The sequence below is a fragment of the Rhinatrema bivittatum genome, chromosome 10 (assembly GCF_901001135.1).
Source record: "Rhinatrema bivittatum chromosome 10, aRhiBiv1.1, whole genome shotgun sequence".
In the NCBI taxonomy this organism is placed as follows: domain Eukaryota; kingdom Metazoa; phylum Chordata; class Amphibia; order Gymnophiona; family Rhinatrematidae; genus Rhinatrema; species Rhinatrema bivittatum.
In genome coordinates this window covers 119,860,422-119,886,618 of record NC_042624.1, presented here as the reverse complement: position 1 = coordinate 119,886,618, position 26,197 = coordinate 119,860,422, and the positions used below count along the sequence as shown (strand labels likewise).

Here is a 26,197-nt window from a genome sequence, read left to right as displayed (position 1 = left end):
TGGAGTCTGGGAGGTTGTCAACGCTCCAGGTCGCATGGAAGCAAGTACAGCAGCGGTGGCTCTCCTGCAGCGGGATGCGGCAACTAGGCAGATGTGGCGTCAAGGAGGAGTGGGCGAGACCGCTCACGGGGCCCTCTCACGAGCGGCATTACAACAGGAAGCCGTCAAGTCAGATAGACTCAGAGTTCCTGTGACTATTGGGATGTTAGGATCCATTGCGAATGTCACATGAAGAATAATAATGCCATGGGCACAACATGTATGGTTGCATCCATTAGGCCTAGCAGTCTCAATATGAGCTATGCTGACGTCTAATGGCTCTATTATCTGTCCTGCTGAGGCTATGATAGCCTGGGCTCTCCGTTCAGGGACACATGTCTTCTAAGGCCTGGAAAGCCCACACATACTTCATCTTTGGATAATACTTGTGTTGATGCTTTAAAAGATATCAGACACTAGAGAATCCTGTTTTCTCCATGGTAATACGGCCATTAGACCTCTGCATTGTTAGGCGCCATTCCCTCAAGATAATCAAGAACATGAGAACCTAGAAATGCCAAACTGGGTCAGACCAAAGGTCCATCAAGCCCGGCATCCTGTCTCTAACAGAGGCCAAGCCCTAAAAACAGATTTCATTTCTTGCTGCTCACACCCTATGATAAGAGATGGGTCTCCCTGAGTCACCTGGTTAATAACGGTTTATGGACTTTTCTTCCATGAACTTGTCCAAACCCTTTTTAAACCCAGCTATGTTAGTTGCCTTAACCACATCCTCCTGCAACAAATTCCACAGCTTTGTATTTGTATAAATCTGCTCCCTGTTAGCTTTAAGCTCCTAGTTATTTGAAAGGATAAATAACCATTCCCTATTTACCTGCTCTGCTCCGCTCATGACTTTGTAGACCTCAATCATATCCTACCCTCCCCCAATCATCTATTCTCCAAGCTGAAGGCCCAATGCAGCGAAAAGAGTGGGGCATAAGGCTTGAAGAGAGACTCCCATACCCACAGGGCGCTCCGTTCAGCCTTGCTTTACACAACAGAAGCAAAGCCTTTTGCTCAGCCTCAATTCAAAATTGCAATCATGTGGGCAATTTTCACCAGCCCAGCTGCCAAATTTCTCTCGTTTACGATATCCTGCAAATATGCACATTCAGCTCCTGTGGTAAGCCAAAATTAAGCCCAAGAACATATGTGATTGCTTGTGGGCTTCTCATAGCAAGTCTGCACGCTCAGCTTTTACTGCCCATAGAAAGTGTAGTGATAGGCTCTAGGGCTGATTAGGGCTGGCAAACTGACAGTAACGTAACCTGAGGTCTAACATCTATCTGGGGTAAGGAGGAGGAAATATTGTACCGCTCGAGACTGGTTAAAGAAAGGAAAATGCAGAATTAAAGAAACAGCAGGGAAAAGGCTGATAAACGTGAGACACCGGTGTAAAAGAAAAGAGAATTAAAGAGGCTGAGGCCAGGAGGAAGAGATTGGACTGGACTGGGACTGATTCGGTGAAGAAGCTGTAATCCACCCTGGTACCAGAAGGATTCTTCTGGCTCACTGATCCAGTCTCTCTAAACCTTAAACTCTACATCTACGCATACCATAGGAATGGCTCTACAAACAAGGGTGAGAAACTTATCTGCATCCCTCCCAGCCATCTGAGATTGTGAAACAAGCAACAAGCTTGGCCTGAACTCGAGAAAAACAGAATTACATAAAAATCCCTTTGGGGAGCCATGAATTCCCACTGCAATCACAGGTACGAACCTTGGGATCCCGCTGGAGTCTGAGCTATGCTTCCTGTCATTTACAATGGCCATGCAAACTCTGACCATGCACTGAGAAGACAATAGTACATGGCGTGGTAATCTCTCGGCTGGATTACTGTAACACACCGTACAACAGTCTGACAACAAAAGGCCTTCATGGAGAATGCCGCAGCGTGAACACTCAACACCTATTCTACTAAACTTTCAGCGGCTCTCAGTGTCTTACGGGTTCAGATGTAAAACTCTGTACCTAACAAGGAAAAAGTCCAAAGTACCTGAAGCGCAAACTACAGACTGACCAGACAGACCTCCGAGGTTATCCCAAGGAACTTTCATAGTTACCCCCTCACCAAAGGAAATAAAGCCTTCTCAGGAAGAGGCCCCTCCTGGAACTCACTACCACGTTTTCAGGATGCAGGTGAAAACGTGGCCTTCCAGCCACGCATTGCACAACCCCGTCATGTCTCTCCGACGGACATCAGCGCAAATCCCCGTCCCACATCTGTTTTATATCAATACCTGCAGTATAACTAACCAAGCTGTGTGCCATATAATCTGTTAAGTCAGCAGTACAAATATATTTTATCAATATCCGCAGATATGAGTGCAAGTCGTCCTATGTAATCAGTTTATTTATGTTAGTAATATTACGTAATGTTAGTATTAACCTCCTTTCGTCAAGTATGAAAGATTTGGCAATAGATTGTACACCCGTACTAAATAACATCGTTCAATGCTTTGCGTGAAAGTTTACTTAAATAATAAAGTAAAACACATCATAGAAAAAAATATCCGGCCTACCCAGTCTGCCCACCCCTCCCAGTCCCTCAGAGATCCCCTGTGCCTGTCCCAGGCTTTCCTGAATTCAGATCCTGTCCTGTCTCCATTCCCAGGGGAGGCCGTTCCATACATTCACCACCCTTTCTGTAAAGAAATATTTCCTAAGATTTTCCTCCTCGGAGGTATTTAAATGTCTCTCAAAGCTCCCCACCCGCCTTTCCTGTAGGGCAGCATACGTGTTATACGTGTTTATATACATCAAATGTCGAAGTGCAAGGCTGTGAAAAGCAAAGAAAAAGCTGCTGAAACGAAGGTCTTCCTTCTCTGCGGCAGGCCGAGGCTGGGCCCCCCCCCCCCGGGCCGCGGGCAGGTTTCTGCCCTCAGGGAGTCATGGGGGGGTCACACCTTGGACAGATGTCACCCTGAAACCCCCTTGCTGGGGTTACGGTGTCCTGGGAGCTTGCGGTTCCTCTGCACATGATTACCAAGGTGATAGGGCAGAGCCTCAGCAGCAGTGCGGACACAAGTCTGGGGATGAGGGGGACGGGACTGATTACAAAACTGATTTTTTTGCCTTGGTCTCTGGCAGTCCCCAGCAGATCAAACACCAGTTTTAAACACAGATAGATCACACATCCCTGGAGAGCTCAAATCTCCCCCCTGAGCAGAGAAGAAGTGCCTGATATTGAAATGATTGAGACCTCACAGACCACTGAATCCAGAGAATGGAAACGCCTCTGTGATGTGCTTGCAAGAGTGCCCTTCACCCTGGGCAGTGCATTGGGATGGGTTAGTGTGGCTACGAAGTCTGCACTTACACTTTTCATGAGCAGGAAGAGTGGGAGCAAATGTAATATAATAACGTAACAGATGCCGGCAGAGAAAGTCCTACTGCTCCATCCAGGAGGCCCATGGCTAAGGATGTATCACACAGAACTGTACAGCAGGGTTTTTTCTTCCTGGCAGATGAGCATACAAGTTTGAGCAACCAGTCCAACACTCATCGGTTCTCACCTCCAAGCCATGCAGCGATCCAGGCAGCCATCAAAACCACGAGGTCCTTTATTCAGCCACCTAGGTTTTCATGGCCTTGCTGAACCATAGCTGGCCACCACCAAACTGCTGGCAGCGACCTGTTTGGTTCCTGGAGAGATGAAGCTTCCTGGTACCAGCCCAGCTACGCCATGGCCTGCCTTGTCATTAGGTTTACGCAACCTCTCAACCCTGCTCCTACCACTGCCTTCCACATCTCCCCCAAGCACGTCCACAGGTAGACTGTTCCAGGCTTCGTCACCTTACAGTCTCTTTCAGCATCTAGGTCCTCTGCATGAGGGGGTGTTAACGTTTTATATTTTATTGTTGTCTATTGATTTGTTCTCTGTAAATGATTATATGGATGTTGAGTTGTGATCCACTTATAATGGTCTGGATTGATGTTAGGCAGAATATAAAACATTTTAAATAAATTCATAAACAAATAATTACTGTCTTTGCCACGTTCAGGGCAAGTAACACACATAATAAAATTACATAACCATCAATCAACACTGCCAGCACTGATAAACCCAACCACTGTCAATATAGATGACTTTATAGTGCTCAGATGGAAAATGCCTTTTGAAATAAATGGGTTTTAAGAGCTTTCCAGAAACACTTTGCTTCTGCTATTGTTCTTATCTCTTTTGGGAGGGACCAGCAATGGAGAAAACACGTTCCCCAGTCTCTGCAAGATGGACTGTCTAGAAGGCACTGACTGGAGGAACATAAAGTTCTGGACGGAGTATGAAGTTTTAGTGTTGTTGCGATCCACAGTGAAGGGATATTATGAAGGAAGGTATGAATAGTAACTGTGAGCTTATGCTGCATCTGAAATGAAATTTGGAGCCACTGGAGTGATGTGTTCGCGAACGTGTGTCCGTTAATAGCCCGGCAGCAGAAAGCTGGAGAATCTGTAAAGGGCGAACTGAAATCCGGAGAAATGAGTTTCAGTGACCAAGCAGATATTTTCTACTATTTCCACTGGAAGAAGTATTTCTAAGGCCTGAGGGGGTCTGAGGAAGAGGAGACCGTTTGACAGTTAGATCTTCTCCGGGCGCAGGAGGGCTGCAATTTGAGACTGTAAGCTGATAAAGGACTGGGTCTGCCATTTTTGTATCCACTTATTTTTTGAAGACTCATTTATTGTGGATTTTTGTACTATTGGATTACATTAATTTTTAATACATATTCTCTCGGTTTTGGGACTCTGTTTTCTTTAATGTGAGCAAGTCTGATTCCTTGGGCCTTCTGTACCCCCACAGCTTGAATCCATAGTCCCAGACACTGCAACGAGTTTGAGAGTGCTCTGCAATCTCTAAAGTGTGGCCCCTTGTGAAGGGGGGACAGAGTGTTAAATCTATAAATTCTATTTCTTGTGAGGAAAAATGATAGCGAACTTGTGGGAAATTTCTGCTCTGTTTACTGTTCGAAGACGATTAATGAGCTAGATGTACGCTGGTTAAACCTCACACCAATGTTTTGCACAGCAAAGATATGTGTAGGAAAATATGCACAATGCTATAATTTGTTAAAGGACCATCAAACCACCCTTTGGTTTCAGAACATAATTTCTGTTCATTGGAGCCAACTGGGTCTCATATAATCATCGTTCCGAGTAGAAAAGTCTTTGATACAATTTCAAAACGTTTTTAAAGTGATTCTTAAATAGAAGTGTACTTCCCCTTTAATATGTCCAACACTGCGAAGCCCGACACGATATCATGTTTTGCAGTAGCTGCTTCAGGGGCTCCAATTGTGTGTAAATAAAGTGATTTGAAGATATAGCTCTTAGAGTTTATATTCAAAAGGTTTAGAACGCCAAAGATTTCTCAAAAGTGCCAAAGTCATCTCTCACGAGCCTTTCAATCAACTGATTGGGAGAAACCAAGGACTCAATCTCAGTTTCCTCCAGCGTCCCCTCCCACTTAATCTCTAACCAGACTGATATAACTTCCAGTCAGTCCGCAGAAATTAAACTTCGCACCAGCCACACATGAACTGGCCCTGTGCAACCAACATAAAGACAACTTATCTACTCACTGGAGATGAACCACAACCTCGTGGATAGAAGACACGTTCAGCTTCTCCTTGATGACTTCCAGGGTATCGGCCAAGCTGTAGCCCATGGAGAGGGAGGAGCCTGTCCTGGCAGGAAGGAACACAGCAGTACCGTTACTGGGGGAGAGCGGGAGCATTTGTCACTGGACAGGCAGCTTTAGGAAATAGTCTCAGTTACCAGGAAGGATTCAGGGAAAACGTCAATCAATTTCCAGCAGTGACTATCACCTACTAACAAACCAGTAATGATGCAGTAAACAATGATCTCAGATAGAAAATTATGTATGTCGATTAGCTGGACATTAGCAATAATGTGTTTGAAGGACTGAAATGCTGCCTGTGTAGAGAACTATACAGCATCAACCTTCTTAAGCAGCAAGGTTGTGGATATGCCAGAAAGAGGTAGTGTACAAACTGCCCATTAGGAGGTCAATATTCAAAGGGTTTGTCCATCTTACTTTAGCAATTAGCTGGACAAATAAATAATAAATAAAAGTAAAAGCCAAGACATGAATATTTCCCCCTGCTCTCTGGTCACATTTGTTTGGGAAACTCAATATCCACATAAAATGTTGTCAGATAAATAGAGGCAATGCTAGAGGTGTTCCTAGGGCACTACTCAACGCTACCTGGATAAAGTTAGCCAGGCGAGTCTGGTTGGAAAGCTAGCTGTTCTCAAGTGATCTTGGCACAGTCAGTGAAACACTGATCCAGGTGAGTTCCACTGAATATCTGCATAAAGTTAGCCAGGTGAGTCTGGTTGGAAAGCTAGCTGTCCTCAAGTGATCTGAGCACAGTCAGTGAAACACTGATCCAGGTGAGTTCCACTGAATATCTGCATAAAGTTAGCCAGGTGAGTCTGGTTGGAAAGCTAGCTGTCCTCAAGTGATCTGAGCACAGTCAGTGAAACACTGATCCAGGTGAGTTCCACTGAATATCTGCATAAAGTTGGCCAGGTGAGTCTGGTTGGAAAGCTAGCTGTCCTCAAGTGATCTGAGCACAGTCAGTGAAACACTGATCCAGGTGAGTTCCACTGAATATCTGCATAAAGTTAGCCAGGTGAGTCTGGTTGGAAAGCTAGCTGTCCTCAAGTGATCTGAGCACAGTCAGTGAAACTCTGATCCAGGTGAGTTCCACTGAATATCTGCATAAAGTTAGCCAGGTGAGTCTGGTTGGAAAGCTAGCTGTCCTCAAGTGATCCTGGCACAGTCAGTGAAACTCTGATCCAGGTGAGTTCCACTGAATATCTGCATAAAGTTAGCCAGGTGAGTCTGGTTGGAAAGCTAGCTGTCCTCAAGTGATCCTGGCACAGTCAGTGAAACACTGATCCAGGTGAGTTCCACTGAATATCTGCATAAAGTTGGCCAGGTGAGTCTGGTTGGAAAGCTAGCTGTCCTCAAGTGATCTGAGCACAGTCAGTGAAACACTGATCCAGGTGAGTTCCACTGAATATCTGCATAAAGTTGGCCAGGTGAGTCTGGTTGGAAAGCTAACTGTCCTCAAGTGATCCTGGCACAGTCAGTGAAACACTGATCCAGGTGAGTTCCACTGAATATCTGCATAAAGTTGGCCAGGTGAGTCTGGTTGGAAAGCTAGCTGTCCTCAAGTGATCTGACCACAGTCAGTGAAACACTGATCCAGGTGAGTTCCACTGAATATCTGCATAAAGTTGGCCAGGTGAGTCTGGTTGGAAAGCTAGCTGTCCTCAAGTGATCCTGGCACAGTCAGTGAAACACTGATCCAGGTGAGTTCCACTGAATATCTGCATAAAGTTGGCCAGGTGAGTCTGGTTGGAAAGCTAGCTGTCCTCAAGTGATCTGACCACAGTCAGTGAAACACTGATCCAGGTGAGTTCCACTGAATATCTGCATAAAGTTGGCCAGGTGAGTCTGGTTGGAAAGCTAGCTGTCCTCAAGTGATCCTGGCACAGTCAGTGAAACACTGATCCAGGTGAGTTCCACTGAATATCTGCATAAAGTTGGCCAGGTGAGTCTGGTTGGAAAGCTAGCTGTCCTCAAGTGATCCTGGCACAGTCAGTGAAACACTGATCCAGGTGAGTTCCACTGAATATCTGCATAAAGTTGGCCAGGTGAGTCTGGTTGGAAAGCTAGCTGTCCTCAAGTGATCTGAGCACAGTCAGTGAAACACTGATCCAGGTGAGTTCCACTGAATATCTGCATAAAGTTAGCCAGGTGAGTCTGGTTGGAAAGCTAGCTGTCCTCAAGTGATCTGGGGACAGTCAGTGAAACTCTGATCCAGGTGAGTTCCACTGAATATCTGCATAAAGTTAGCCAGGTGAGTCTGGTTGGAAAGCTAGCTGTCCTCAAGTGATCTGGGGACAGTTAGTGAAACTCTGATCCAGGTGAGTTCCACTGAATATCTGCATAAAGTTGGCCAGGTGAGTCTGGTTGGAAAGCTAGCTGTCCTCAAGTGATCTGACCACAGTCAGTGAAACACTGATCCAGGTGAGTTCCACTGAATATCTGCATAAAGTTAGCCAGGTGAGTCTGGTTGGAAAGCTAGCTGTCCTCAAGTGATCTGAGCACAGTCAGTGAAACTCTGATCCAGGTGAGTTCCACTGAATATCTGCATAAAGTTAGCCAGGTGAGTCTGGTTGGAAAGCTAGCTGTCCTCAAGTGATCCTGGCACAGTCAGTGAAACTCTGATCCAGGTGAGTTCCACTGAATATCTGCATAAAGTTAGCCAGGTGAGTCTGGTTGGAAAGCTAGCTGTCCTCAAGTGATCCTGGCACAGTCAGTGAAACACTGATCCAGGTGAGTTCCACTGAATATCTGCCAGGTGAGTCTGGTTGGAAAGCTAGCTGTCCTCAAGTGATCCTGGCACAGTCAGTGAAACACTGATCCAGGTGAGTTCCACTGAATATCTGCATAAAGTTAGCCAGGTGAGTCTGGTTGGAAGTTTGCTGATATTCAGCACCTTTTGTCCAGCTAAGTTGAGACTTAGCCGGAGAGATGGCGAAATCTGAAACCCCTCTGCACTGATTGGCCTTGAGTTATCCGGCTAACGTGGGGGCAGGGTGGGGGCGTGCCAGGGCAGATTCAGCTGTCTGGCTAAGTTTAAGGTAGATGAGGATAGCCAGCAGCACTCCTCCAGATAAGCAGCCAAATATGGATCTCTATCTGTCCTCAAGTTCTCTGAATATTTTAACCTGGGTACATTTAGAGAGCCATTGATTCAGGTAGATTCTGCAGAATATCCGGTAAGGTTACCTGCTCCGTGTCACATGGGAGGAAGGCAGAGGATTGAGCGGAGGAGCTTTCTACTCTTCTGTCTGTCCTTACATCCTCTTTATCTGTGGGCGAACGTTACCCAACATGTGCAGAGGAGGCCCTGGGCTCTACACAGCTGGCATGGGCTTCACATCAATGCGCTCCGCTTCTTCTCAGCAGCATTATTTGCTGGATTTCAAAAGCCACGTGGAGCAGCCCGTGTGTAAATCTGGCCTTTGTGCTCAGCAGCGAGGAAGCGGCAGTCAGAAAAGTGAGCTTAATGTTCCCTCCTCATAAAGACACTGGGAGCAGAGCCTGCTGTGTGTGAAGGAGCCGAGCCTGCTGTGTGTGAAGGAGCCGAGCCTGCTGCGTGTGAAGGAGCCGAGCCTGCTGCGTGTGAAGGAGCAGAGCCTGCTGCGTGTGAAGGAGCAGAGCCTGCTGCGTGTGAAGGAGCAGAGCCTGCTGCGTGTGAAGGAGCAGAGCCTGCTGCGTGTGAAGGAGCCGAGCCTGCTGTGTGAAGGAGCCGAGCCTGCTGTGTGTGAAGGAGCCGAGCCTGCTGTGTGAAGGAGCCGAGCCTGCTGCGTGTGAAGGAGCCGAGCCTGCTGTGTGTGAAGGAGCCGAGCCTGCTGTGTGTGAAGGAGCCGAGCCTGCTGCGTGTGAAGGAGCCGAGCCTGCTGTGTGTGAAGGAGCCGAACCTGCTGTGTGTGAAGGAGCAGAACATACAAAGGCTGCTGTCTCTTCATTTTTCTCCCTACCTTGCTCCTTGTCTCCTTTAAGTCTTGCGGTGCTTCCTCTGCTAGAGCTGAAACATGTTTTGTCCCACACTTTACCTCACTGGCAATCTTTTCCTCCATTCGAGCTTTCGCCACCCTGATTTCTTTCTTCCTTTCCCTCAGCTTCACCCGATATTCTTGCCCGTGTTCCTCTTTTTGAGTTCCCTTTATTCTTGTTGAATGCCAGTCTTTTGGTTTTATTTTCTCAGCCACCACCTTGGAGAACCAGATTGGTTTCCTTTCTCTCTTACCTTTATTTACTCTTTTTACATAAACGTTTGTCGCCTTTGTTACAGCTCCTTTTAATTTGGCCCATTCTCGCTCCACTTCACCCATTCCCTCCCAGTCTTCTAGCTCCTCCTCGAGGTTATGTATTTTTTACATCCAGGACCCTGACTCTCGTGTGACTTCCCTCCTTTTTGGCTTCTGATGATCACTGGTGCCCAGGTGGGCACTACCCGGACATTGGAGAGACTGTCTTCCTTCGTGAGCTCCTCCCCTTGTGGCTTTCAGCACCATCTGTCTGAGCACAGGCCCTTGAAAGGCAGCCACGATTTCTCTGCTTCTTGCAGATTTGGCAGGAGGGCTATTCCAATCTGGTTGTAAATTGGGTACAGCTGTATCCAACTTCGCCTCATCCCCTCCCCTTCTGTTTCCTACATGAGGGGCTGAAGCAGGAAGAAGAGAGCTGTTCTTTGCTGAGTAAGATTGTTGTACATGGCCTGTGCACCCATGCCTAGGGACAGCACGCTAGGGTTAGTGTTGGGGATAGATATACACCATGGGGCAGATTTTAAAAAAGTATGCCAGATTTTAAAAGATACGCACGTAGCCGCGGGTCGGCGCATGCAAGGCTGCACAAAATCGGCAGCCTGCGCGGCTCAGCCGCGCAGGCTGCCTCCATTCCCTCCGAGGCCGCTCCGAAATCGGAGCGGCCTCGGAGGGAACTTACTTTCCGGCGCCCCCCCCATCTTCACTTTCCTTTCCTTCCCTTAACTAACCCACCCCCCTGGCCCTAACTAATTCCCCCCCCCCCACCTTTATTTCAAAAGTTACGCCTGCCCGAGGCAGGCGTAACTTGCGCGTACCGGCGCGCTATGTTCCGGTCCGGGGGCTGATCCGGAGGCCGTGTCCACGCCCCCGCAACACCCCTGGGCCGGAACCACGCCAGTGGCCCCTCCCCCGGAACGCCCCCCGATGACGCACCGGCCACGACACCCCCCCCCCGACACACACCCCCAGGAAAGCCCCAGGACTTACGCGCGTCACGGGGCCTGCACACGCCATCAAGCCTATGCAACATAGGCTCGGTGCGCGCAGGGGGAAGAAGGGGGCAGCTTTTCGGGGGTTACGCGCGGATCTTACACGCGTATCCCTTTGAAAATCTGCCCCTATATATCTATGCAAGAGAGAGAGAGAGCACTGAGTGAGGCGGAGTGGGTGGAAGAGAGAACATGGAGGTGCCCCAGCTAATCCACACCGAATCATAGGGTTTAGGGTGATTGCAACTCAAAATGTTGCTAGATGTGCCCAAGCAGCCACGCCTCCTCTGACAGCTGCATGTATGTATGTATTTATTTGTTTGAGGGTTTTTATATATATCACGTCGGTGTACACTGAACAGCAGTATTACGCCAGAGGTGTTTGACCATAAACATATTTATTTATTTTAATAGAGTACTTTGTAAGCCATGAAAAGCAGAGCACAGCGAGCTGTCTGTGGTGGGCTCCATAAACTCACTCAGTAATGTTTCTTACCCTCTGCCCATCTCAGCAGCTGTCAGTACAAGGATCACAGAGAGGACAAACCCAAAGGTGAATAAAAGGGACCTGTGAATAAGACGAGAACACCTGCCTTCTCCAGACACACAAGCAGTATGTTCCCACTCACCCATAACAAAACAGATGTGATCCCTACCCCACTAAGGGCCCGATTCACCAAAATAACATAAAGGCATTGTGAATTGGTGTACGTATGACATTTCTATGAAAGTGTTAATATCATTATTAATCACTTCTATAGCAATGCAAGACATCCACAGTACAAGAGACAGTAGCCTGCTCCACAGAGCATCCAAATTAACTGCAGTCTCCTCCTAGTGCCCACTGCAGATGGGTCAGCCCATTCGGCAGCCCTCTTTAACATCTGCCTGGCCTTGGAGTCAGATATTGAATATACACTGATAATATCCAGTTTTTCATCCCATGGTCCAACTCCATACCTTTACTGTAGAAATATCTGAGAGGAATAAAAAAAACGGATTATCCAACAACAAGCTGGCATTTAACTTGGGGAAAACGGAATTAATATTCCTTAGCAGATAAGCCTTGGATTGAGGAATGGATACTACCCGTGTGTACCCAAGCAAGAATCGGACCAGTCAGTGCGTGCCCAGCTGTGAAGGTGGTGGTTAAATTTAAACTGCGTACGTTGCGTAAGCTCTCAAGCCCATCAGCACTTCCGCACAATATTACAAGTCCTGGGATAGGCCGGGCGCGATTACTGTGACTCTGTCTGCCAATGTCTTACATCCGTGCAGCGCGTGGTCCTAACCGGGAAAGGCATGAGAGATCATACCCTCTCTGGGTCATGTCCATTGCATTGGATCCCCGAGTTCTGGAGAATAAAATTCCAACTGGCTCGGCTGATCCACAAAGCCCTTGACAGCGATAAGGTAACCTGCGTCAAAGTTGTACTGAAAAACGTATAATCCCCCTGCGTGCTCTGCGATCTGCTGGATGGGCCTTCAGCTCTGGTTGGACGAAGCCTGCACACAGACCTTTGCTGTGGCTTCTCCAACGCTGTGGAACTTGCTCCTGGATGATTTATGAGCAAACTTTCAAGAAATGATTACAAGCTTTTTTTTTTTTCCCCAACCACCGTGAAGTTCTATAAAATACATCTGACCTCATTTAACAAGTGTGATTATTTTGATTAATTGTGTATGAATTGGAGCTTTTAGAATTTGCAATCCAAGGATGTGCTAGGGGCAGAGAGAGTGTGAATGTCTTTACATAGCCCTCCATGAACACTGGAACAAGGGGGTAAGAAATACTTTGAAATAAATAAAACAAAGGCCTGCCCAGTGGAGGTGCTGCACGCCGTCGTGCGGAGGGCCCTGATTCGATTCCTGGCTCGATGTTCACAGCCCTTGGCAGTAGGAAGAGGGCGTTGTACTCCTTGCTCAAGAGTGACACCTAATGGCTGGATTCAGGGCCCCTGATCGCCAGACTAGTTATGTTGGGGATGGGGGAATATAAACTAGGGGGTAGTTGTGAATGAAGGCTCATGGCACCAGTGCAAAGGTGCAGGAGGAACTACCAGATAATACGAGGTTCTGGGAGTTTTGTTTTACCCAGAACAAAATGCTCTAAGCATTGCACAAAGGTGCTTTTCGTGAACCCATCTGAAAGCTCCCTCACCTTGTTTTCCAGTTTGGAACACACTGAGCCTGTCTCCCAGCGAGGTCTCTTCTTCCACAATCTGCCTGCCTGATTCCTCAGCGGTGAGGGGTCCCACTGGTCCTCCCCTACTCCCGTTCAGCAAGTGCACATGTGCCACATTCACAAGCAACAGTGACTGAACCATCAATATGGACAGACACACACATACGCTCAACAACAGGTCTTCTGGCTCTTGCTAAATGCCCCTAAAAATGGCTAGAAGTCAAGGGGGCCATGATTAGACAAAACTAGAGTCAAAGTTTTGAGAGCCACCTTCACGAGTGAGTTTTTAGGTGGAATTTGAATATGGTAAGAGGCCTCCGATTTTGCTTCCAGGAGTGGCTAAGAACAGAATGTTGACCCAGATCCAGAGAACGTGATACTGACCTTTCATCGCTGCCGTGGCTGGCAGTACAGACTCTGCTGGGGACGTCTTCTCCACCGTGTTTTCCTATCACACTTCGGGGGCGGCACATTCTGCTTCCAGGTCGACTGGACCCCATCACAAAGTGAACCACCTTGGAGTTGTACTTGGCGATGGCCTTGTCTTCATCTCTAGAACGGTAACAAAGAACCACTCACAGCTGAGTTTTCTCGTCTCTACGGTAGTTATCAGAATCTGAAACTGTGGGCGTCTTTAGACTGGAGGAGGAAAGCAGCATGGGCACATGGGATTTCCAAAACTGCGCATCCCCACCAATAACAGGAGCACACAAACGCTGCAGCCGCGCCTTTTCAAAGGCAGGTTGTTTGTCTTTGAGAAATAGTACAAGATATGTTGGCTAAATTAGCCCATATATGCTTTCCACACAGCCTGGGCTACTGTTCACATGAAGTGCCACCTGCCCCCAGTTCCCCAGGCTGGCATCTAAATGTCCTTCAGCAGTTCCTCACAGTCTGATCATCTAAGCACTTTGAATAAATTTGTGTCACCTGCAGATCTGATCGCGTCACTCGCTGCTTCCTTTTCCAGATCATTATGAATAAGTTAAACACTGGTCCCACTACAGACGTGTGGGCCACTCTGCTTTTACCCCTCCCCACTGGGAAAAACTTTCCTTCCTTATTGGACAGTGCAGCTCCTAAACTAGCAAGGCATGATACTACCAGAAACAGGACTTCAACCCTGGAAAAGCTTACCAGAATTGCTTTGAACTCATGTTTATCCATATGTCTAGTAAGAACATCAGAACATGCCATACTGGGTCAGTCCATAGATCCATCAAGCCCAGCATCCTGTTTCCAACAGTGGCCAATCCGGGATGCAAGCACCTGGCAGGATCCCAAGGGGTAAATAAGTTTCCAAGCTGCTCATCCCAGGGATAAGAAATGGATTTCTGCAACTCTATCTTAATAATGGTTTATGGCCTTTTCCTCCAAGAACTTCTCCAAATCTTTTTTAAATGCAGCTACACTAACATCTTTCACCACATCCTCTTGCAATGAATTCTAGAGCTTATTTATGTGAAGAGTAAAAAAATATTTTCTTTTATTAATTTTAAATGTATTATCTAACTTCTTCATTGTGTGTACCCTGGTCTTTGTACTCGTTCCATTGCGCTCATTATTTTGTAAAGCTCTATCATATCTCCCTCCCCTCAGCGGTCTCTTCTTCAACTGAAGAGTCCTAACCTCTTTAGCCTTTAAGAAAATGCCATACTGGGTCAGACCAAGAGTCCATCAGCCCAGCATCCTGTTTCCAACAGTGGCCAATCCAGGCCACAAGAACCTGGCAAGAACCCAAAAACTAAGTCTATTCCATGTAACCATTGCTAATGGCAGTGGCTATTCTCTAAGGCGCGGATTTTAAGAGCCCTGCTCGCCTAAATCCGCCCAAATCCGGGCGGATTTAGGCGAGCAGGGCCCTGCGCGCCGGTGAGCCTATTTTACATAGGCTCACCGGCGCGCGCAGAGCCCCGGGACTCGCGTAAGTCCCGGGGTTTTCGGAGGGGGTGTGTCAGGGGGGGCGTGTCGGGGGCGGGCCCGAACCGCGCAGCGTTTTCGGGGCGTGTCGGGAGCGTTCCGGGGGTGGGCCCGGGGGCGTGGCCGCGCCCTCCGGACCCGCCCCCAGATCGCGTCCCGGCGCGCTAGCGGCCCGCTGGTGCGCGGGGATTTACTTCTCCCTCCGGGAGGCGTAAATCCCCCAACAAAGGTAAGGGAGGGGTTTAGACAGGGCCGGGCGGGTGGGTTAGGTAGGGGAAGGGAGGGGAAGGTGAGGGGAGGGCAAAAGAAAGTTCCCTCCGAGGCCGCTCCGATTTTGGAGCTGCCTCGGAGGGAATGGGGGTAGGCTGCGCGGCTCGGCGCGCGCCGGCTATACGAAATCGATAGCCTTGCGCGCGCCGATCCCAGATTTCAGCGGATACGCGCGGCTACGTGCGTATCTACTGAAATCCAGCATACTTTTGTTGGCGCCTGGAGCGCCAACAAAAGTACGCCTATTCACGGTTTTTGAAAATCTACCCCTAAGTGAACTTAATAGCAGGTAATGGACTTCTCCTCCAAGAACTTATCCAATCCTTTTTTAAACACAGCTACACTAACTGCACTAACCACATCCTCTGGCAACAAATTCCAGAGTTTAATTGTGCGTTGAGTAAAAAAGAACTTTCTCCGATTAGTTTTAAATGTGCCCCATGCTAACTTCATGGAGTGCCCCCTAGTCTTTCTACTATCCGAAAGAGTAAATAACCGATTCACATCTACCCGTTCTAGACCTCTCATGATTTTAAACACCTCTATCATATCCCCCCTCAGTCGTCTCTTCTCCGAGCTGAAAAGTCCTAACTTCTTTAGTCTTTCCTCATAGGGGAGCTGTTCCATTTCTTTTATCATTTTGGTAGCCTTTCTCTGTACCTTTTCTAATTCTGCTATATCTTTTTTTTAGCTGTGCTAACCAGAACTGCACACAGTACTCAAGATGAGGTCGCACCATGGAGTGATACAGAGGCATTATGATATTCTCTGTTTGATTCTCCATTCCTTTCCTAATAATCCCTGCATTCTGTTTGCTTTCTTGGCTGCTGCTGCACACTGAGCACAAGATTTCAATGTATTTTCAACGATGATACCAAGATCCTTTTCCTGATTGGTGACTCCTAAATGTGGAAACTTACATTGTGTGGCTATAAGCTTGGTTTCTCTTCCCTAGGTGCATCACATTGCACTTGTCCACATTAAATTTCATTTGTCATTTGCATGCCCAGTCTCCTAGTTTTGCAAGGTCCTCTTGCAATTTTTCATAATCCTCTAGTGATTTAACAACTTTGAAAAATTGTTTCATCGGCAAATTTGATTATCTCACTTCTTGTTCCCATTTCCAGGTTGTTTATAAATATATTAAAAAGCATCGGTCCCAGGGCACTCCACTATTCACCTTTTTCCATTGGGAAAATGTACCATTTAGCTCTAATCTCTGTTTTCTATCTTTTAACCAGTTGTCAATCCACAATAGGACACTGCCCCCATCCCATGACTTTTTAATTTCCTAAGACGTCTCTCATGTGGGACTTTATCAAATGTTTTCTGGAAATCCAGTTACACTATATCAACTGGCTCACCTTTATCCACATGTTTATTTACCCCCTTAAAAAACGTAGCAGATTGGTGGGGCAAGACTTCCCTTAGCTAAATCCATGTTGGCTTTGTGCCATTAATCTATGCCTATCTATATGTTGAGAAATTTTGTTCTTTATGATAGTTTCTACTATTTTGCCTGGCACAGACGTCAGACTCACTGGTCTGTAGTTTCCTGGATCACCCTTTGATCCATTTTTAAAAATTGGAGTGACAATGGCAACCCTCCAGTATTCAGGTGCCATAGATTATTTTAATGATAGTAATTTGTAAACTAATAGCAGGTCCATAATTTAATTTTTCATTTTGGGATGTATACCATCTGGTTCAGGTGATTTGCTACTCTTTAGTTTGTTAATTTGCCCTCGACATCATCCAGGCTCACTGAAATTTGTTTCAATTCCTCTGAATCATCACTTTTGAATATGATTTCTGGCTTGAGTACCTCTTTTACATCTTCCTCAGTGAAGACCAAAGCAAAGAATTAATTTAGTCTCTACTATAGCTTTGTCATCCCTAAGTGCCCCTTTAAGTCTTGATCATCTAATGGTCCAAATGACTCGCTCCTAGGCTTCTTACTTTTGATACTTAAAAAAAAAAGACTGATATTCAAATGGTTTGATTTGGATAAGTTTTGAGTTATTTGGATAAATGATGAGTTTTGAATATTATTTATTTATTTTAAAGCTTTTATATACTGGTATTCATGGGAACATCATATCGGTTTACATGGAACAGGGTGCAAGTAACTTGGAGAGGATTGAACGGAGAAATTTGATAGGGAAAGTGGATATACATACTTGATATGGGTAGAGGAAATATATATGAAATGGGGAAATAAGAATAAATAGACAACTTGATAATATTAGAAGAAATATATACAATATTACGATAATACAAAGAGTACTATGTGCTTTCATTAATGCAATACTCTAATGCTAATATAGAATCTGCTATATGGGCTGTAGGGTGACATTGGGGGGGTGAAGTAAAGGGTAGGGTGCTATTCAGGGAATGCCTGTGTGAAGAGCCAGGTCTTCAAGCAGGCAAAAACCTTGCAATTATACATAAAACCATACACAACAGCAAGATACCCTGGCTAGACAATACCCTCTGCCTCCAACCGCCCCACTAGAGCAGCATACAAAGGAACCCTAAGACCACCCACCTTAACTCCACGAAAGATAGAGCCCTATCGATCGCAGGCCCCACCCTTTGGAGCACTATGCCTCCTGACCTCCGTCTAGAGCCATGCACCCAGAATATTAGCGGCACTTATCTGGAGAAGTGAGAGGCATTCTGGAGGTGTTCCGGAATAGAAGTGAATTAGCCAAATAAGTTATTTATTTATTTATTTATTTAGGGCTTTTTTATACCGACATTCATGATACCAATCATATCATATCGGTTTACAAGAAGAAGTTATGAATGGTTTATCAAAGGTGCCCACTTGGTTCAGGGTTTCCTTCAGGTTTCTCTTTCTGAGGGCCCAATATAATAAGACAGCAGTAAAAACTGTGTGTACTGTATTCCCGTGCACATTTTAACACGCGTGCTGAAAAGAGTTAACTCCTGATGCAGTAAGGCAAATGCACTGGGAGTTAATAAGCGCGAGAACCTAAAAATGTGAGCAAAAATAAAAGAATAGTGCACATAAATCATGTTCAGCATGCACAAACCAAGAATTAGGGGCACAACATTCGGCTCCTGTGTATAAATCATGTAAGTTGTGCGCACAAAACATGAGTTAAGAGCATAAAATGTTGTGCACAGAAAACCTACATAAATCATGTTTTCTGTCCATAAACTCCAGCTTCTGCCCATGGACTAACCCTAGCCCTAGAAAGTTTTATTCCACCTCTGAACGCGAGTTAAGTTTCCAACGTTAATAAAACTTGAATAAAGCCTCCGCGTCTCCCTGCACTGGGGAGTGGTAGCTAATGCCTTGCATGGAGGAGCGCTAAGGTGCGCACACGTTTATATTCAGGACTGTGCGTATGTTGGTTTTTTTTTTTTGCAAAACTCCTTACTATATGGAGAGTAAAGTTCCTCAGATGCACAGACATGTGTGCCAAGCCAGCACGGACATGCGCGCCAGCCTAGCGCGCCTTATCCCATCAGGGACTGAGAGAGCTTCTCTGGGAGCCGACGCTCCAAAGGGCAGGACCGCCGTCCTGTTCCCTATCCAGAAAGGGCAGAGCTGACCCCAAGGACAGAGCTCCCAGGCCCAAGGGAAAAGGAGATTTTATTTCTGAGAACCAAAGAGGTCCCTAAGAAGAGGGGACTTGAGCTCCTGCTCCTTTTCTATGCAAGAGAGAATTCCTCAGCGCAGGCTTCCTTGCAAGAAGATCCCACAAAGCTGCCGCCTCCAGGGACTTTGGGAAAGGCACCGGCAGTAGTTCCAGTGTCCTGCTGGGAAGCAGCATGCATCCAGCTCCGAGGCACCACCGGGGACGGCCGGGGAGGGTCTCTTCTGCCGAGTACTACTGACTTCTCTTCTGGCACTTTATTTTTCTGCTTTGATGTCACTAACCAAAAGTGTTTCACTTGTGATTTTATTCCTGCAATCAAATTTTCAGCAAAATGATTTAACTTTGAACAACAGCTGACTGTGAGTTTTTGCTGGACCATTGTAGAAACTGTAGGGGCCTTGAAGGATTACACCTTTACCCCCTGGTGGGGGCAGAACGTGGCCCCAGCACTCCTCGTGAGCTCTGGTAGCCAGCGGGGCAGGGATTACAAGGAGCTTTCAAGACTGCAGAGGTCCCAGCTTCAGATGTGTCTCTGGTTCAATAAAAGGCATCAGACTGTGAAGAGCCACCTCCCTCCAAGATCAACGCACAGAAAAAGAGGGCCTGGATGTCCAATGCCAGCAACGGTCACGGTGGGACTCGCAGGATTCGGCTCCCTCTCTGAGCCACCGGCGTTCAGCTCTGCTGCCCGAAGCTGTTTGAACTTTGGATGGCTGCTGAATTATGCAAGGAAGGGGTGAAGAGTGCACTGAACATGAAAGAGAAAACCAAACCGCTTTTGTCAAAACTAAGCTTGCCCCATCAAGGGGCTCACGAGATAATGCAGACCCAGAGATCAGCCATCAAAGTGGTGCGCCTTGGACTTAGGATGGCTTTTCTGCCCTGCAGAAGGTACTTGGCAGGTTTTTATTTATTTAAACGCATGGATAAACCACGCTTATAACAAGGAAGTACGAGGTGGTGCACTGAGTTAACCTACATAAAACCAACTATGAATATCAACATAACATTCTTCATACATCAAAATCAACAAACAGAACCTGCGCACTACCCCAAACTCCCCGTCCTGATTGCTAATCAAACACTGACGCAAACAAGGACTTTTTCAAAGCTTTTTTTAAATGCCTTGCTGCATGGTTTCTCGCAAAGCTGATTGGGAAGCAAGCTGCAGAGGCGTGGGCCAGCGACAGGAAAAGCTCTCCCCTTTCCGATCCGGATCAGCCACTTGTTAAATAGATGGAGCCTCAAGCAAGTTTGTATTTGCTGACCTCCGCACCTGCTGGGTTTATCGATTCCTAGTACTGCATTCGTCCAAGGGCTAGAATCGCCACATACTAAAGAAGCCACCGTAAACTGAGTCGCTGATGACCAGTGCATGGGGCTTACATGACTATGCATTTGCAAGCCTGTCAGAAGGTGCAGCCGGAGCGCTCTGGACTAACCGAAGAGAGCGGAGCACAAGGCATTGCAACAGTCCAGGCCCTACCAACACACGGGCCTGGAGGACGGTACGAAAGGATCAAGCACTGGCCTGAGCTTCCGAAGGAACCAACTATTAGGCCTTGATTAGGGGCTTGCTGAGGGACTGGGATATTGTAACAGCAAACTGAAAGCCAGAATTGATCTTAGTGAGAATGATGATTTCAGTTTTTGCAATGTTCAATAACAATTTGTTGTGAGACAGGCAGCGAGGAAAGTCTGGGAGACAGATTTTAGAGCAGAGAGATGCATTTCTGCTCTTCCCTTGCCATGGCTCTCTCCTGGACTCATTACCCCCTTGCTAAACTCAAGTTGCCAGCTGCCTCCATTTTTTTACCAACACGCTGATCTAGCCCTGGCTTTAGCATCTACGGACCTGATTTCCCTGAGGAATGCAGCACTGCCTCTCCGTGCATGCAGTCAGTATAAGTGGGGCCAGCTGGTTACCCAGATTTCTAGCAGGAAGTCATAATGTGTGCTCTCTAGGGTCTTTTCCCAGGCTTTGCCTACATTACATCTCCACAGCTCCTCAAACCCTCCAGAGCCATAACTCACTCAACTCTGAAGCACCCAGCAGCCTTCTCCCCCTTTGGGCCAGACAGTCAATGTTCCTGCTTACCACTCAGTAATAAAATATTCTTATGTTGTTTAGGATCAGCACAGCTGCACACATCTGGGATTTATTCTTCCAGTTTGTAACCATGCATGGAATGTGAGAGCAGGGATGAGGTGCAGATGTCCTGGGCAGACCAGAGACTGATTAGGACAAGAAAAGGATTCTACAGCTCAACCTGATAATCAGCAGAAAGAACTGCAGAGAACATCTTAGAGGGGAAGAAGGAACCAAGCAATCTGTTTAAAATGAGTTTCTAAGAAGTGTGGCTGCACTGTGCTGTTCCTTAGGCAGCCAGCAGATGTCGCCACAGAGAGCAGGAGTCAGAATCAGGCCAGAGTGCTGACCACGCAGCCATCGCAGCCTGTCCAGGAATGGCAAAAGGAAGGTTACCAAGGCCAACGGGAAAAGAAGTCATGGAAGGTCTCATAAGAAATCCTACTTTCTCTTGCCTGCAGAACGTGTGGGGCACAGTCCACGGAATAAAGCTTCTCACGTTTCCCTTTTGACGTCATGGAAAACGTGTGCTCTGTGCAAAGCAATGAAGGCACGAGATGGGCCCGTACTGGATATAAATGGCTTATTCTGATTGAACCTGCACAATGCCCTCTTCCACAGGACCGGAAATGGGGATTTTCTTTCTCCCCTCCTTTCACACTGTTGCCTCTGCCTCTCTTCTTGCTTCCACCAAGGAACATGTCTTTCTATATTTCAGTGGTGAGAGCTTGAAGAGAGAAGAGGCAACACAAAAGCCCTCGATCATCTGACAGCGGGAGGACAATAGTGAGGCTATAAAACATCCTTTTCCCTATGCTCCTCTGACCTCTCTTACAGGGATGACTGAAAGGGAAAGGCCATGAATTGAGGGGCTTCGGAGGACAGATAGAGCATTTGGAACAGAGAGCCTGGATCCCACAGGAGAGGGATGGGCAGCTCCATTGTTTATTACCCCGCCAAAGAACTACCCACAACTTATCACCCCCTCCCCAGCAGCAGGGTTGCTATGAAAAGGGCAGTGGGCGGCATCTAGGCCCCCACTGCACTGGAAATGGGATTCTGCTGTGGGACCCAGGACGTGAGCAGCTGGTTACAAGGGAGGAGAGCAAGGTTCTTGCGTTGACAGTGAGAGGCCCTTAGAGGCAGTCTGAAGGCTTCGTTTCCTGGAAGGAGAGGTCACGGCTTGGCCTCAGGTAACCTTTGTCCCGTTAGAAGTCTGACATGTGAGCTGAGAGGGCCTGGGTTCGTCAGCAGGCAGAGTCTCCCCCAATGCTGACACTGCCGCCGGGGAAGGGCTGCAGTAGTGCTGGGATGTGTTGGCCAAGGTCCATCTTAACAGACCATTCCCCTGCCACCCCTTATATGTGGAGGCACAGCCATGAAAACCAATTCCAATTGCTTTCTATCTTGTTTAATTGATAAAGGACTTCAGACACAAAAGGGTCTGATTGGTTCATGATGGCCTGAGGTCATAAATGACATCGTACCGCTTAGCCTAGGCCAATAGGGAGCAACAGAATCGCAGGAAAGCTGCTTAAAGTCTTTGGGTCTGATTTCTAAAACCCAGTTTTAAGCAACTAAATGGCTTTTAGACACCTCTTGAGGGACTGTGCACATAAAATTACGCCCAGAGGCGATTCCGTGCATACTGAAAAGAGGCGTACCGGGGGGGGCGGCGTTGGGGAGGTGAGAGCAGTTTTTATTATTGAAAGTCTGTGTGCAAATCTATGCACGTACGTTTACAGCTGGGAGCGAGCAGGATGTAAACGCGTGCACGTATGCCGGGTGCTTATTTTCCGGGCCAGCTTACGTGCAGAAGTCGGCGTCTGCGGCTGGGTTACCTTCTACACAGGCTGTTGTAAAATTGCCCCCTTTATGTAAACTAAGTCCCTTGATTTAACGCGTCTCCTTCAGAGAGAACGCGAGCTGCTCCAGTCCCTGCTCCTCAATGATCCGCACAGCTGCACCTCTAAAGTCTGTATCTCTGGGGGAAAAAAGCTTAGCAAATACCTAAATCTCCTACCTGCCTTTCAGCAACACGTCTGTCCTCCCCTAACCTCAGCAGCCTCCTCTGGCCCCTTTGCTACCTGCGCAAGACCTCCATTTCCTCACCTAAGCTCAGCTCATGGCACCGTCTCTGCTTATAACTCTTCCCTTACCTGCCCTCGCTGTGAGCCTTCTGCTGGACACTCAGCAGCAGCAGCCGGATCTCCTCTTTCAGCATGTCCTTGATCACTGGCGGATCGGCGAGGACAGGTCTACCTCTTGGCACGAGCTGCTGATCCGCAGAGAACGTGCCCCTCCGAAGTTCACGCCACAGCTCCAACAGGGTGTCCACCTGAAAGAGAGAGAGGGCGCACAAGCCGATGACGGGAAGCTGCCCTGCAAATTACAGAGACATTTTCAGATGAAAGGAAGCTGGCCACAACCAGCCATTCAGCCACTCTTTGAAAGCGGGGCCATCGTGGTGCAGAAATCCCTATTTACTGCAGCTCGACGCCCTCGCGCTGATAAAAGTTATACGCAGACTTTTAGCCGCAAAAAAAATAATAATTGGGGGGTTTTCAGCCATTTTGCTTACGTGGATCTATAGAGTGAAAAAGGAAGTGTCAGTCCATCTGTCCATTTGCTTCTAACTAATAACCGGAGTTTGATTATTTTGTTAAATGTTTGTTGCTGTGTGTACGGTGTGCAATTTATTTTTTGTATATTATAAACTATGAGAAGAGAAGACAGGAGGCTATTGGGCTACGGAGAAGTGCCGCTCAGTAATCTGGGGGGAGAAGGGGCTGGGGATGATTATGTCGGATGTAGGAATTTGGTTTCAGTGATGAAGGGAAGGGGAGGGTATGGCTAGTATTTGTATTTTTTGTTGATTTTAACAGGTGCTGTGTTTTATTATGGATTTTTGAGGTGTATATTAAGATAAAGCAATCAACAAATGTAAATAAACAAACCAGAGAACCACCAGTCTACACTGAAGACTCCAGGCAGCTCATTTTCACTTCACCCCTGCTGGGGTGGCTTTGCTTCTCAGATGAGCTGGTAGCCCCAACGTCATTCTGAATGCAGCCAAACACTGCAATTACAGAAGAGCCTGGATGCAGAGGGGCAGGTGACCATTCTCTCCCTTAACCCCCTTCCCAGGGGGAAGCTGCCTGAGAGGCACCGAAAACATCTGCGCCTGTGAACAGCCACAAGAAACCCAGTGCTCCCCTCCCCAACATCTGGAATGAACAAAAAATACAAACCAGCCCTAAGGAATAAGCTGCTAGCGGAGAGGCAGGCAGCCTTCCCGCAGATCCCTAACCTTCACCCAAGGGGCTTTCATCAATTAGACAAAGACCTTTATATTCTTGCTTTTAATGGGGAGTGCAGGGAGGTGCTCTAACTCCGGTAAAGAACAGTACAAGTCTAAAAGTAAAAATCGAAATGTTTTCCAAAATATGTAAAATACGTAGTAACTATTACAATAAAGAAAACAAGGGATTAAAATATATAAAAAGAGCCACAGGAAGACCTGCAGTGTACTGGGTCTGACAACCATATCTTAAATAGGATGAGAAATCTCCATGGTGCACACATTAAACCAGAAGCTAGAGAGCGCTCTAATATGCACGCATTAAACCAGAAACTAGAGAGCGCTCTAATCTGCACACATTAAACCAGAAGCTAGAGAGCGCTCTAATCTGCACGCATTAAACCAGAAACTAGAGAGCGCTCTAATATGCACGCATTAATCCAGAAACTAGAGAGCGCTCTAATCTGCACGCATTAAACAGAAACTAGAGAGCGCTCTAATCTGCACGCATTAAACCAGAAACTAGAGAGCGCTCTAATCTGCACGCTTTAACCAGAAACTAGAGAGCGTTCTAATCTGCACGCATTAAACAGAAACTAGAGAGCGCTCTAATCTGTACGCATTAAACCAGAAACTAGAGAGCACTCTAATCTGCACGCATTAAACCAGAAACTAGAGAGCGTTCTAATCTATATGCATTAAACCAGAAACTAGAGAGCGCTCTAATCTGTACGCATTGAACCAGAAACTAGAGAGCGTTCTAATCTATATGCATTAAACCAGAAACTAGAGAGCACTCTAATCTGCACGCATTAAATCAGAAACTAGAGAGCGCTCTAATCTGTACGCATTAAACCAGAAACTAGAGAGCGCTCTAATCTATTCGCATTGAACCAGAAACTAGAGAGCGCTCTAATCTGTACGCATTAAACCAGAAACTAGAGAGGGTTCTATATATAAATTGTTCCACGCATAGAGAAAGATGGAAGGAAGGCAAAACAGTTACCGTCATGGTTAAAAGGTGAAGTGAAAGAGGCTATTTTATCCAAAAAAAATCCTTCAAAAATTGGAAGAAGAATTCATCTGAAGAAAATAGGAAAAAGCATAAGGATCGTCACGATAAGTGTAAAACATTGATAAGGCAGGCTAAGAAAGAATTTGAAATGAAATTGGCCAGAGGCAAAAACTCATAATAAAAATCTTTAAAATATATCTGAAGCAGGAAACCTGTGAGGGAGTCGTCTGGACCATTAGATGACAGAGGGGTTAAAGGGGCTCTTAGGGAAGATAAGGCCATTGCAGAAAGACTAAATTAATTCTTTGCTTTAGTGTTTACTAATGAGGATGTTGGGCTAATACCGGTTCCTGAGATGGTTTTCAAGGGCAATGAGTCAGATGAACTGAATCAAATCACTGTGAACCTGGAAGATGTAGTAGGCCACACTGACAAACTAAAGAGTAGCAAATCACCTGGACCGGATGGTATGCATCCCAGGGTTCTGCTATTAACCAATTTGATTCAGGGAATAGGCACTTCTATTACTGGCATTAGAAGCAAGGGATCTACTTAATATTTTGAGTACTTGTAACCTGAATTGGCCACTGTTGGAAACAGGATGCTAGGCTTGATGGATCCTTGTTCTGACCCAGTTTGGCAACTTCTTATATTGTTAAATTACTCTATAAACGATACAATAAAATCATCAGCTGTCCAATATTAAAAAACTAAACAAAACAAGGGATTAAGCTGTCCAATAGTTTCAGCTGTATTTATCCGCTTCCCATGGTCTCTTCACTGAAAGCATTCTTAAATAAACATTTTTAAGAGCTTTTTTAAACGAGGCTGACTTGGTTAATAAACGTAAATTACCAGGAAGAGAATTCCAAAGTAAC

At 46.7% G+C, this 26,197-nt stretch overlaps 1 protein-coding gene across 4 annotated transcripts in view; it reads right to left on the bottom strand.

Annotated features, from left to right (window-relative positions):
- The window catches only part of CCDC24 (coiled-coil domain containing 24), a 65,958-nt gene that overhangs the window by 26,406 nt on the left and 13,355 nt on the right, over positions 1 to 26,197 (bottom strand). For 2 of the 4 annotated variants that reach the window (XM_029617817.1, XM_029617820.1), the window contains exons 3-5: positions 23,163 to 23,341; positions 13,477 to 13,644; positions 5,625 to 5,729 (exon numbers count right to left, since the gene is read on the bottom strand). In XM_029617817.1, the coding sequence (XP_029473677.1) occupies positions 5,625 to 5,729; positions 13,477 to 13,644; positions 23,163 to 23,341 (452 nt within the window). The remainder of the gene's footprint in view (positions 1 to 5,624; positions 5,730 to 13,476; positions 13,645 to 23,162; positions 23,342 to 26,197) is intronic. The other 2 variants (XM_029617819.1, XM_029617818.1) reach the window with 2 other exon arrangements.